At 32.1% G+C, this 15,131-nt stretch overlaps 1 protein-coding gene across 4 annotated transcripts in view; it reads right to left on the bottom strand.

Annotated features, from left to right (window-relative positions):
• Positions 1-15,131, bottom strand: part of LOC121388545 (FH1/FH2 domain-containing protein 3-like) — a 140,643-nt gene that overhangs the window by 7,362 nt on the left and 118,150 nt on the right. For 3 of the 4 annotated variants that reach the window (XM_041519922.1, XM_041519923.1, XM_041519925.1), the window contains 6 exons: positions 14,447-14,608; positions 13,513-13,631; positions 11,645-11,719; positions 7,655-7,847; positions 6,914-7,037; positions 4,909-5,070 (listed from right to left, as the gene is read on the bottom strand). In XM_041519922.1, coding sequence (XP_041375856.1) covers positions 4,909-5,070; positions 6,914-7,037; positions 7,655-7,847; positions 11,645-11,719; positions 13,513-13,631; positions 14,447-14,608 — 835 coding nt within the window. Of the gene's footprint in view, positions 1-2,717; positions 2,741-4,908; positions 5,071-6,913; positions 7,038-7,654; positions 7,848-11,644; positions 11,720-13,512; positions 13,632-14,446; positions 14,609-15,131 lie in introns of all 4 variants that reach the window. The other variant, XM_041519924.1, reaches the window with a different exon arrangement.

The following is a 15,131-nucleotide window of genomic DNA, read 5'->3' as shown; positions in this document are numbered from 1 at the left end:
GTAACGTTCGTATTGTTATAACATATTCTGCAAAACTATCTCCAACATAAATCTGTTTATCAAACAATTAAATAATACTATATACCGTACATGCAACCAAGAAGAGAAAGAAATTGACTATTTTGGAATTGAAGTTAACTGTTGACTTTCTCAATTTATTCAAACGAAACAGTAGAATGTGTGTCATTTGAGACCACAGAAATGTATATTTTATCTTATAATATTTAGATATACCAAACAGGTCCAGGGTATGTAGCTAACATTCGGTTTTAGACATCACTAATAATCATAATTCACAGGTATTTTACTCCAAAAGGTTCTTTATAACAATCAAATATTATGTAATTATTAAGTAAAAAACGTTATCTCCTAGCACATTTGTTTGATAGATCAATCATCTCATTTTTTTAATGCGAAATTCTTAATCATGACATTGTATAAATGAAAACATAATTTTCCGAAAATTAAATTTATTATTTTGCCTGTAGTGTATTCATTTTGTTGAAAATTTTATTAAATGTTTTTGTGATTTGTTATTTATAATCAGGCTTCTGCAACAGTTATTTGATCTTTTCTGAAGAAAAAAAAACCCTAACAAAATAAACAAATCTGTAAATAACACATCAGGGCTTCTAGGTTATGGTAGCCCCACTTCCATGGCTAGTGATATTCAATGTTGGGCTAGTAAATAACTGCTATTACCATGCCCGATGGCTAGTGGAAAAAAAAGAAGAGTCAAATGTTGCAGTTAAGTCTGTTTTGTAAATATGAATATCCTGACCCCACCCCAACCCCAATGTTAATGTTTTTAATCTCTATCTCCCTTTTTAGGTAACATATCTGATTATAACTATTATTTAGTAAAACTATATTAACTTAATGTAAAGTACGGCTAGTTAATTTTTAATCTTGGCTTGTAAATTTTAAAAATTACTGATCACATGGCTAGTGGATTTAAAAAAAAAGTTCTAGAATCACTGCACATGCATGCATTTCTAAGTAATTTTAATGTGTGGATTAACCAATGTGTCATCAATTCTGATTTATGCCAGTTGTGTTTCCATTCAGAAGTTTACTTCATTGTTCAATAACAATGTACGTTCAACTTTAGAAACGGTCACACAAACATTTCATTGCATCTAACAAATAAACGTGGCAACAAAACATGTATATTGCAAGATACAGTCTGAAAACTATTTACTGAAAAATAATTATCTCCAAACATTAACGCATGCTTCCAGAAATACATGAACAGGGAAGTTTCCAAAGGTGATGATGATAAGACGCAACAGTAACGTGAGCCTAGTTGTGTGAAATACACACACACACAGGTACACATGCACGCGCACATGTACACGTACACACATACCCATTCATTTGCGTGTGGTTGTCTGTTGACAACAAAGGGTGTCTTTGATGATTTGATAACAATTTAAAAATTATAATTTTATTTTAATGGAGTATGCCAGGTGAAAGAAAATAAACAGTATATTTAGATGAAGACCCTTTAAATCTGATTACGGTAGGTATCTTTATGCTGAATGATATATATATATATAATAACTACATTCAGACTGATTAGATGATATTGTAAATCTTAATCTGGTGAAATGACAAAAACCCACCAAATTATTAGTTAAATCAGTTAAAAACCTGGCTGAATGAAAAGATAAAAAAATATATTCAAACTGAGTAGTAACCTTGCTGGGAGTTAAAGCATCATTACTGTAATTTGTCATCACGGAAAAGTACTGCATCTTTTCAATATTATTGTTCATGTATTTCTGGTGCTAAAAGCAGCTGCAATGAATACAAGTCTTCAACAACAAACTGCTGACTGAACTCTAACTCAAGCCTACGAACTGAACAAACACGTAATGAACATGTAATGAGCAAGTAACAAATGTTGTAAACATTGCACTTTCTGTTTTTCAAATAAGGCAAGCATCTACTACATGAATTTTATTATTTGTTATCTGCATTATACTGATGAGAAAAACATGCATACTTCAGTAAACAATGAATATATAGTTTTTAGTGGTTATTACCGTTTCTTGTGTACAATAGTCTTTATTATAATCATACACCAGTAAAATAACAACATGTATGTGCATATTTTTCTGGTGAAAATATTAGTTCTTTTTCATTATTTTAAATATGAGCAACTTCTATACATTAATATATATATCAAAGACTAATACAGTAATCACTAATTTTTATGGCCATCTATGATCCTTCGTTTCAGAAGAAATATTATCACAAAATATTGTTAAAAAAACTAAATAAAACATATTTTTGGAATGTAATTATTACTTTTAATATGGAGATACACCATGATTTTAAACAAGTATTTAATAACAGAATATATCGTTAAAAATGTAAATATAAATAATGATATAAAAAATGGGAGATTCTGGATGACGTAAAAAAAAATTACTGTTAAATTTATGTATATGTTAATAATTAATACAGTAACTATGTTAAACTAGAACATGTAATATTATAAATAACAGACAAAATAACAACAGCCCCTGTATTGATACAAACCAAGTTATTAAACAAATAATAATAATGAATCAAATGGTATTTGGTATGAAGAATGACTAAGTGTTAGTTTTAATGAACATTTCTCTTTGTGAAACAGCAATCAATGTGTCACAAAACAAATAAGAGAACATTTTCAAACACATTCAACAGATCAGGCTTTGATTCTTTACCTAGTAATCACTATCCCAAAAAGCTGAAAATTATCAAATAAAACACATAAATTTGTGAAATACAAAAACTAGTATAAAAAATAATAATTAACAATTCCTTTTTTTTTTTCATCTCTGTAAGCAAGTATACGAACCACACCCACATTGTTATAAATTATTAATTCTCTAGTAACAAGGTAAAATTTTAAAAAATAAAATGATTCCAGTATGTTTACCCTCTGAAATTTGTACTCCTTATTGTTTTGGCAGGGGTGTGTGTGTGTGTGTTTTTGTAATACAGTCGGACCTCGTTACAATGGCCATGTTCGTCCCTGGGTCACTTTGTCATTATATCGAAATTGCCAGTGTATTGAATTGTTTTGAGTTATTTCCATTGCCAAAATAATGTAACAAAAAATACTAATTAATATTAACTGATGATTGAATAGCATTTAAATAATTAATGCATTGCAATTATTATTAAAAACAATAAATACACATACATACATTAAATATGTTTAAAAAAAAAAAAATTAAATATATTAAACAGGGCACATTCACCGTCAGTCTAATCATTGCTTGGTTAAAGACGTCATTTACAAAATATCATGAAAATAGAAGATTTTATTGTTCGAAGTTAATCCTTTAATTGGTTAACTAAAAACTTATTTGTAACAGCAATCCATGTCTACAGATTTAGCAGACATCGGTAGCTCATACAGCATGTGACACAGTCGACTCACTATGAGATTAAGGATTCTAAGTGGCTATGTGTGTACTGCCAACGTGCTACGGTATCTGTGATTATTTAATGTCATAAAGAGGTGTTTTCAGACGCCGGATGCATGTTTGTTCCTAATTTGCTCTGTCAGTGTCGGAAGGTGTGAATTCCGGTGTAATGAACAGAATAACACTGATGTACGTTTGTTCCCGACAATTTGTGGTCGGATAGTGTAAATGTCGTAGTAACGATGGTCGTTGTAACGAGGTCTGACTGTATATTAAGATTACAAACACCAGCTAAACCCAAATGTTTCAGTTGTAAGCTAATTTTTAATTGAAAATATTAATTTCATAAAAATAGTGGTCTTGTTAATTATTCATATTTGACATGAATATTAATTTTCAAAAGTTAATATACACACACCACCTAAACACCTTAACTCAAAATATTTCAAGCTGTTGCCCAATTATTACCCAAACATTTCCATAATAAAAAATAATAATTTAAGAAAGTTCACCCTTTGAAATTGATATTTCAAGCCTGAAATATGTCAACAAAATCATCGGGAAATGGTAAAAGTAATATTCCTTACATTTAACATAAAAACACAAGTACACAAGTACAACTAATACTTCAAACAAAGAAACATAAAAAGCTTTTTAAAAAATAATTTAATATTTCATTTCTAAGCATGTGTCAATAGGGAAAGAATTTAAAATGAAAAATGAACACATTTGAAATCATAAAAATTAATTGCTAAAGAGTGTAGTTATTTAACATAGGTAAAAGAACCATGCATTGTATTTAAATTTAAGTTCAATGGGTTTTTTGTTTTTGTTTTACTTAATTATGTGCAGTTTTCTTCATGAACCAAACAGGCCTTCAAAATACTTTTTTCATATTGCCAGCATGTTTATAATATGTATGTCACCTGAACAAACTGTAATCTACAATTTGAGTGCATTGAGTAAGTCTTTAAAAATAAAATACTTATCACTTTGATTATTTCTTAAATAAAAGAATAATACTGAAATATGGATACTAAAATTCAGGAAGTGATACTTGTTAAATAATTCAATGAGAATGTTACAAAATTAGCTTCGTAGTGCATTAAAAAAGATAAAATAAAATATAGATCACTATGAATAGTTAACTTATAATAAGTGGGGGTTTTTTTTTTTAATCTTGATGAAATACGGAAAATACAATCCAGCAAATGATACTAGTGAAATATTTTAAAAGAATATTACAAGATATACTGAAGAATTAAAGCAACAGAAGACGGAAGAAAAAATCAAATCTTAATGTGGGTTTTTTATGTGTAAAACAAGGAATTGTTATAGAAGAACAAAATTAAAGCTAAAGAATTTTTAGTTTTTTGTTCTGTGTTAAAAAAGGTAGTGTTATGGACACCTCTATCACCCGATAAACAGCACGACCGTGTTAGGTGTTGTAATATGTCTGAACGGAGGAGAGTTGTGTACGTACATGACTTCCTGTGATTGCGCGCCCGCTTGCGTTCGCGCGGTGTTCTCGAGGATGGGGCGGTTGCGGTGCGGACACACGCCTCGAGGATCTCGTCATCACCCGTATCGTACATGTCCGAGTCGGTCGTCACAGATGCTTTCGACGAACCAAGCGTCCGGGCATCTGTGGAAAAAAAATATTATAACGTAGCTGATAATTCTCTCTTTTTTATGAATACTTAGAGTCTGTCCCATCCACACGTACCCCCAAACAAAAACCCCTAATACAAATACTATAGTTACATATATAAAGAGTATAACGTTACTGTAACATATCTGACGCTATTGTTTGGGGATACCTGTGGTCCCATCCTCCTACAAAAATGGTTTTTGTAAATAATTTCAGTTTGGTTTGACGCAAGAAGAAAAGTAAAAATGTTTTGGAAATAAAAAGAAACCCCACTATTTCTGTGTGCAATTTAGGAAAACAATCAGCTCAGAAATAAATATCTTGTAGTAAATTTCAGACAATGAAAAAAAGCATTCTTTATGGAAAGGACTATAGAAGGAAAAGGTAAGCATGTGACTGGATGTTTATACCCAAAACTCAATGGGAGATTACCGATATATAGTCAACCATTTTTCTTTAAAAATAGGTGAAAAAAAAGAAAAAAAAGGATTAGATATTCATCTGTTGTAAGGTGTCAACAGTGTGGTATGTTCTTACTCTTAATGAAATAAACAACAATTTAGAGCAGAGAAAATGACAACTATCACTAGGAATCAATGTGTACCAAGTCCTAATCAAATGGCATTTCAGTAGTTTTTCATAAATGCACAAAAAACACACTGTGTGTATCACTGGTCAAATTTTACTTGACACAATGTTTAGACGTCATCTGCGATCTAAACATGCTAAAATAATATGATACTAGTAAAGAATTACCAAAATGTGTACTTGACACAATGTTTAGACGTCATCTGCGATCTAAACATGCTAAAATAATATGATACTAGTAAAGAATTACCAAAATGTGTACTTGACACAATGTTTAGACGTCATCTGCGATCTAAACATGCTAAAATAATATGATACTAGTAAAGAATTACCAAAATGTGTACTTGACACAATGTTTAGACGTCATCTGCGATCTAAACATGCTAAAATAATATACTAGTAAAGAATTACCAAAATGTGTACTTGACACAATGTTTAGACGTCATCTGCGATCTAAACATGCTAAAATAATATGATACTAGTAAAGAATTACCAAAATGTGTACTTGACACAATGTTTAGACGTCATCTGCGATCTAAACATGCTAAAATAATATGATACTAGTAAAGAATTACCAAAATGTGTACTTGAAGGGACATACCTGATTTTGCTGCACTTTTTAAGATGTCATCGACTAATAGAGACTTTTTAACGATTGTAATTAACGTGTTTCTGGTCGTTCTAATATTTGTAATAGGTTAAATTTCATTTTATTTCCTAATTATTAGTTTTTTCGTACATACGAGATTATTTGAAGATAAAATCCAGTTTGGGCTTCTTACAAATATTAAGTTGACCAGAAACACATTGAATATACAGACACTGATATTCTAAACAAGAAAATATATTTAACATGCAAGTTTAATCGTAGAACTATTTTATTAGTCGGAAACAACACCACTAGAGCACATCGATTTATTAATCATCGGCTATTGGATGACAAACATTTGGTAATTTTTTATATGTAGACTTAGAAAGGAAACCAGCAACATTTTTCCATTAGTAGAAAAGGATCTTTTATATGCACCATCCCAGACAGGATAGCACATACCACAGCCTTTGACATTCCAGTTGTGGTGCACTGCTGGAACGAGAAATAGCCCATTGTGCCCACCAACGGGCATCAATCCCAAACCATCCAGGCATCAAGTGAACACTTTAAAACTGGGCTACATTCTGGCCCTGTTTTACATAAATACTTTTGTAAACGGATAATACGGCTGTTTAAACAAAATGTGTCTAATCTCACCCAGTCGTTTTCTGTTTCTCTGTCCCGGCAGACCACGCTCGTCAGCACTAGCGTAACCATTCTTCAAGAGTTTCTGTAACGCGTCGTCCTTCTGACCGTCCTTCGTCTTGGCAAACTTCTCAGTCTTCAAGAACACACAATTACAATTATTTAAAATTTTTAACATAAAATCCAAATTGAAACATCTAAAAAAAACACAAACTCTTATGAAGATACTGCAAAAATTTGGGAATTGTTATCCCACTTAGTTTGTTTGGTTTGTTTGTTTGGCTTTTCTTTTCTTTTTTTTGGTTTTGTGGGTTTTTTTATGGGTTTTATAATTTAATCTTTTAGCAGAGCACTTAATTTTACATCCAGAAGTTTCTCTTTTCTTTTTTGTTTTGATACTGGTAAGGTTTTAAACATGATCAATGTTAAGTGTACTTTAACCACTGGTCACATATGCTTCTCTTTGCAAAATTAATCTAGGAAGAATATTTGAAACAGGATGGAAGATAATGAAATTTCTTGGAAATAATGGCAGACTGTTAGGTGGTTGGGAGTTTGTCATTCTTTTTTAATTAAATTTTCAAATTTGAGTGGTATGCAAGACAATTCCTTGGCATCCAGAACATAAAACTGCAATTTTAAATAACGATTTTGAAATTTAAAAATAATGATTTTGACTTCATTTAAAGTACATTTAAAAAAAAAGCTTTTTGCTTGAGTTGTTATCAGCCTGAAAGAGAGAGAACAGTGTACCTCCATGATGGTTTTCCCGCGCGTCTTCTTACGCTCTCTCTGATTGGCCTTTTTCTGTAGCTGCTGTATGACCTTGTCTCGCGTTGTGCGGTACTCAAGGGCGAACTCGCTGATCACCTTACAGAACTGGTTTATCTTCTGATCCCTAGCCATGTGCGGTGGAAAACCAAGGTATAACAACATCTTGTGATATCTGAAAACAACACAACAATTTGTGATATATGAAAACAACACAACAATTTGTAATATCTGAAAACAATAGAGCTTGTGACATTTGGAATTCACATAAACATTTGTGATATCTGAAAATAACAGATTTAATGATATATAAAAATAATAATATAATATCTAAAAATAACATAATTAACATCAGCTATACATATGGATGGAATCCCTGTTTAACTAACGATAAACCCAATCAATGCCACTTTATAAATTTGTATTTAGTTAAAATAAAATACATATAATCTTTATTACCTTTTAATCAGAAAAAGAAACACATATACATTTTAAAAATAGTATTTTAAATCTCTGCTGAAGATGTGTGCTACTGTAAATATTTGTGTTTACCTCATTATGACTCTCTGTGTATGACCTGTCTTAACATATTTAAATATTTTAGTTTACCTCGTTATGACTCTCTGTGTATGACCTGCAGTAACATATTTAAATATTTGTATTTACCTCATTATGACTCTCTGTGTATGACCTGTAGTAACATATTTCAATATTTGTATCGTTCTCTGTGTATGACCTGTTAATTTACATAAAATGACCTGTAGTAACATATTTCAATATTTGTATTTACCTCGTTATGACTCTTCTGTGTATGACCTGTAGTAACATATTTCAATATTTGTGTTTACTGGTTATGTGTATGACCTGTATTAACATATTTAAATATTTTAGTTTACCCTCTTTGTGTATGACCTGCAGTAACATAAAATATTTGTGTTTACCTCGTTATGACTCTTCTGTATATGACCTGTAGTAAACATATTTAAATATTTGTGTTTACCTGGTTATGACTCTTCTGTGTATGACCTGTAGTAACATATATTTACCACGTTGACTATCTGTGTATTTACCTCATTTTAGTTTACCTCGTTATGACTCTTCTGTGTATGACCTGTAGTAACATATTTAAATATTTGTATTTACCTCGTTATGACTCTCTGTAGTAACATATGTGTAGTTTACCTCGTTATGACTCTCTGTGTATACTGTACCTGTTATGACTCTCTGTGTATGACCTGTCTTAACATATTTAAATATTTTAGTTTACCTCGTTATGACTCTCTGTGTATGACCTGCAGTAACATATTTAAATATTTGTATTTACCTCATTATGACTCTCTGTGTATGACCTGTAGTAACATATTTCAATATTTGTGTTTACCTCGTTATGACTCTCTGTGTATGACCTGTAGTAACATATTTAAATATTTGTATTTACCTCGTTATGACTCTCTGTGTATGACCTGTAGTAACATATTTCAATATTTGTATTTACCTCGTTATGACTCTTCTGTGTATGACCTGTAGTAACATATTTCAATATTTGTGTTTACCTGGTTATGACTCTCTGTGTATGACCTGTAGTAACATATTTAAATATTTTAGTTTACCTCGTTATGACTCTCTGTGTATGACCTGTAGTAACATATTTAAATATTTGTATTTACCTCGTTATGACTCTTCTGTGTATGACCTGTAGTAACATATTTAAATATTTGTGTTTACCTCGTTATGACTCTCTGTGTATGACCTGTAGTAACATATTTAAATATTTGTATTTACCACGTTATGACTCTCTGTGTATGACCTGTAGTAACATATTTCAATATTTGTATTTACCTCGTTATGACTCTTCTGTGTATGACCTGTAGCAACATATTTCAATATTTGGGTTTACCTGGTTATGACTCTCTGTGTATGACCTGTAGTAACATATTTAAATATTTTAGTTTACCTCGTTATGACTCTCTGTGTATGACCTGTAGTAACATATTTAAATATTTTAGTTTACCTGGTTATGACTCTTCTGTGTATGACCTGCAGTAACATATTTCAATATTTGTGTTTACCTGGTTATGACTCTCTGTGTATGACCTGTAGTAACATATTTAAATATTTTAGTTTACCTCGTTATGACTCTCTGTGTATGATCTGTAGTAACATATTTCAATATTTGTATTTACCTCGTTATGACTCTTCTGTGTATGACCTGTAGTAACATATTTAAATATTTTAGTTTACCTCGTTATGACTCTCTGTGTATGACCTGTAGTAACATATTTAAATATTTTAGTTTACCTGGTTATGACTCTTCTGTGTATGACCTGTAGTAACATATTTCAATATTTGTGTTTACCTGGTTATGACTCTTCTGTGTATGACCTGTAGTAACATACTTAAATATTTGTATTTACCTCGTTATGACTCTTCTGTGTATGACCTGTAGTAACATATTTCAATATTTGTGTTTACCTGGTTATGACTCTTCTGTGTATGACCTGTAGTAACATATTTAAATATTTGTGTTTACCTCGTTATGACTCTCTGTGTATAACCTGTAGTAACATATTTAAATATTTGTGTTTACCTCGTTATGACTCTCTGTGTATGACCTGTAGTAACATATTTAAATATTTGTATTTACCTCGTTATGACTCTTCTGTGTATGACCTGTAGTAACATATTTAAATATTTTAGTTTACCTCGTTATGACTCTCTGTGTATGACCTGTAGTAACATATTTAAATATTTGTATTTACCTGGTTATGACTCTTCTGTGTATGACCTGTAGTAACATATTTCAATATTTTAGTTTACCTCGTTATGACTCTTCTGTGTATGACCTGTAGTAACATATTTCAATATTTTAGTTTACCTCGTTATGACTCTTCTGTGTATGACCTGCAGTAACATATTTAAATATTTGTGTTTACCTCGTTATGACTCTTCTGTATATGACCTGTAGTAACATATTTAAATATTTGTGTTTACCTGGTTATGACTCTTCTGTGTATGACCTGTAGTAACATATTTCAATATTTGTATTTACCACGTTATGACTCTCTGTGTATGACCTGTAGTAACATATTTCAATATTTTAGTTTACCTCGTTATGACTCTTCTGTGTATGACCTGCAGTAACATATTTAAATATTTGTGTTTACCTCGTTATGACTCTTCTGTGTATGACCTGCAGTAACATATTTAAATATTTGTGTTTACCTGGTTATGACTCTTCTGTGTATGACCTGCAGTAACATATTTCAATATTTTAGTTTACCTGGTTATGACTCTTCTGTGTATGACCTGCAGTAACATATTTCAATATTTTAGTTTACCTGGTTATGACTCTTCTGTGTATGACCTGTAGTAACATATTTAAATATTTTAGTTTACCTGGTTATGACTCTTCTGTGTATGACCTGTAGTAACATAAATATTTTAGTTTACCTGGTTATGACTCTTCTGTGTATGACTTGTAGTAACATACTTAAATATTTGTATTTACCTCGTTATGACTCTTCTGTGTATGACCTGTAGTAACATATTTAAATATTTTAGTTTACCTGGTTATGACTCTTCTGTGTATGACCTGTAGTAACATACTTAAATATTTGTGTTTACCTGGTTATGACTCTTCTGTGTATGACCTGTAGTAACATACTTAAATATTTGTGTTTACCTGGTTATGACTCTTCTGTGTATGACCTGTAGTAACATATTTAAATATTTTAGTTTACCTCATTATGGCTCTTCTGTGTATGACCTGTAGTAACATATTTAAATATTTTAGTTTACCTGGTTATGACACTTCTGTGTATGACCTGTAGTAACATATTTAAATATTTTAGTTTACCTGGTTATGACACTTCTGTGTATAACCTGTAGTAACATATTTAAATATTTTAGTTTACCTGGTTATGACACTTCTGTGTATGACCTGTAGTAACATATTTAAATATTTTAGTTTACCTGGTTATGACTCTTCTGTGTATGACCTGTAGTAACATAATCCTCTCCGCTGACTCTGACAGAAACAAAGACATTCTGAAAAACAAACAACACTGACACTTACAATCTTTACTCAGAAACAACACTGACACTTACAATCTTTACTCAGAAACAAAATTGACACTTACAATCTTTACTCAGAAACAAAACTGACACTTACAATCTTTACTCAGAAACAACACTGACACTTACAATCTTTACTCAGAAACAACACTGACACTTACAATCTTTACTCAGAAACAACACTGACACTTACAATCTTTACTCAGAAACAACACTGACACTTACAATCTTTACTCAGAAACAAAACTGACACTTACAATCTTTACTCAGAAACAACACTGGCACTTACAATCTTTACTCAGAAACAACACTGACACTTACAATCTTTACTCAGAAACAAAACTGACACTTACAATCTTTACTCAGAAATAACACTGACACTTACAATCTTTACTCAGAAACAAAACTGACACTTACAATCTTTACTCAGAAACAACACCAAGTTAAAGTTTGTTTTGTTTAACAAGACCACTAGAGCACATTGATTTATTAATCATCGGCTATTGGACATCAAACAGTTGATAATTCTGACATATATTGTCATTTTTCCATCAGAAGCAAGGGATCTTTTATATGCACTATCCCACAGACAGGATAGCACATAAGATAGCTTTTGATATACCAGTTGTGTACTGGCTGGAATGAGAAATAGTCCAACAGGCCCACCAACAGGATTGATCCTAGATTGACTGGACATTAGGCGAACACTTTACCACTGGGCTATGCCCCACCCCATGGCAGTAAGAGTTTAGACTGAATGATCAGAAAGGTTATGTACACTGCGTAAAGGTAATGTTATAGAAGATAAATACCATTTTATAATCAAATGTTTTCAATACAAAGATGTGTCTAACATGTATAAGAAAATCAGTGAAAATTTTGTTCGGGATCGCATCGCGATTCACTATGCAAGTTTCAGTTGATCGGAACACAATCTTAAACATTAAATAATAGCTTCTAATCAATTTTCAATCAATTAAAAAAGAAATAGTATTAAGTAACTGATAAATAATTTGTCATTGTTGTTTAAAAATTGAATGCAATAATTTTTTACTTTCATGCAAGAATGAACCAAAGAATCGCTTCACACAACTACTCACTACTGCTAACAATTCTGCAATCTGAGCCAACTTTTAGCAGAAAAAAAACCCTTGGTGATTTCACCCCCCGTTTATATTCAATAGTAGACAGAAAAACCTCTATTTAAGTGTGTGAATTATCAAGGAGGAATCAATAGTTGTGCACATAAAAATGTTTTTAAAGCTTGTGAGCACACGTGAACCAGTGAGGTAACATTTATCAATAAATGAAGAAACAACTCTTTCTGGTCCGCTAACAGAATATGTGTAAAATTAAAAATATTTTGATTAGTAATTTACATCATTTGTTTTTTTATCAAGAAAAAGTCTGTTTTCTCTAATACCAAATATAAGGGTCAGGAGACAAAAACTGCTTAACATGTAACAAGAATGGAGTGCGTGACTATTCGATACGTTTACATAGTACGTCAAAAGTGAGTTGTATTTAAAAACTTGTTTTGACAAATGAATGTCAGTAGATATTAATAACACACAGTAGTGTGTTATATACAGCACTGAAAGTAAATCATATTTTTTTTATTTTTTTTTTATTACAGGTGTTTACTTTATGTCTTTATGTGTGCGACTATTGAATACTCAGGATACTGATGCAATCTTGCCTGTCGATCCAGTAAGATGTTTTAATAAATTAAATTCAGACTGCAGTTGTTAGTCTGAAATACTCACTTTCCCCTCAAATCGGAGGAAGTTCCGTCATGTTTTATAATTGCACGTAAATAATCCCATGATGCCTTGCAGTCATCCTCCATTTTGTTTAATTTGACATTAAGTTCATCCCAATCAACCTGTCAAAAGAAGAAAGGATATCAGCATACCTTTTGTTTACTATTTTTAATATTGTGCACTATAACTCAAAATCGTGATCTTTTGGTGTACTGTTTTTGTCATGTATTATAAAAGATTATTGTGATCTTTTCATGTTCTGTTTTTAATACTGAATAATAAAATTGAACACAGTGGGGTTTTTTTTAATGGATGGTTTTTAATGTTGAATTCAATAATGTAATATTTTTAATGTATACTATAAAGGACAATGGTGGATTTTTTTGGTGTAGTTCTTAATGCCATGTACTACACTTCTTTAGGTTTTTAACGTTGTGCACTATACTTGAAAATGGTGATCTTTTGGTGTATTGATTTTAATGTTGTATACTATAGTTGAAAATGGTGATCTTTTGGTGTATTAGTCCTAGAATTCCCAGGGCTGCACAGGTTGCATTAACGATCATGTTGTACACATGCAGGCTGTGTGGCACTGTGCTTAAGTAACCTATTTGCACACACACACACACACACACACACACACACACACACACACACACACACAATGACTGACCCTTGAGCAGCAAGTGAGAGGTCCAATCTCCAACTAGAGATCTGTGCTGTCTGGGAACTGAATACTAGAGACCCCCCCCCCCCACCACACACACACACACACAAACACACACACACACACACACACACACAATGACTGACCCTTGAGCAGCAAGTGAGAGGTCCAATCTCCAACTAGAGATCCGTGCTATCTGGGAACTGAATACTAGAGACCCACTGCCCCCCCCCCCCCCCACCTCCCATGCACAGCGGCACACACACTGACCCTTGAGCAGCGAGTAAGAGTTCCAATCTCTGAGTAGAGATCTGTGCTGTCTGGGAACTGCTCGTGAATCATGGTACACAGGTGATACAGCAGTGAGTGTTTGTGAACTGTGTCCTTCACCTCTGGTATGCGAGACAGAAAGTCGATACTGAAAGCACGCGCCTGAAAATACACACAATAAAATACCTCTTTTAACATATATCAGTTATCGCATGTATCTTTGTGCTGAAATATATATTGACATTGCATCTTTACGGCCATTGGCTATCAAAAACCAAGAATTCCACACAATTAAATATCTTGTCTACCATAAAGGTTTCCTGAGCACTGTGATGAACATACATTGGTGTGCAACTATAAACCAAGATTTATTTATCTAGTACACCAAGTCAAATAAAAATGATGTGTTGCTCTTCATTTTTATTGATCATGTAAAAGTAACGATCTCTGCTTAGAAACAATCCTGTTCAAAAATTTATTCTGTCCCAGACCAGACCACTGGCTATCCAGAGGCCGGACCCGGGATGGACATGCCTGACACTCTAGTGGTATAGGGGTATGTTAAAAGGGTACTCTCTCTCTCAAAAATTTAAATGTATGCGATTCCCTGGGAGCCAATATTCGACTTGATGTCTCAAAACTAACACCATGTGTAACTCTACTCACAAATATACTTCATGGACCA

The sequence above is a fragment of the Gigantopelta aegis genome, chromosome 14, assembly GCF_016097555.1.
Source record: "Gigantopelta aegis isolate Gae_Host chromosome 14, Gae_host_genome, whole genome shotgun sequence".
Lineage (NCBI taxonomy): Eukaryota > Metazoa > Mollusca > Gastropoda > Neomphalida > Peltospiridae > Gigantopelta > Gigantopelta aegis.
Note: the sequence above shows the minus strand (reverse complement) of the source record. Positions and strands in the feature narration are given on the sequence as shown.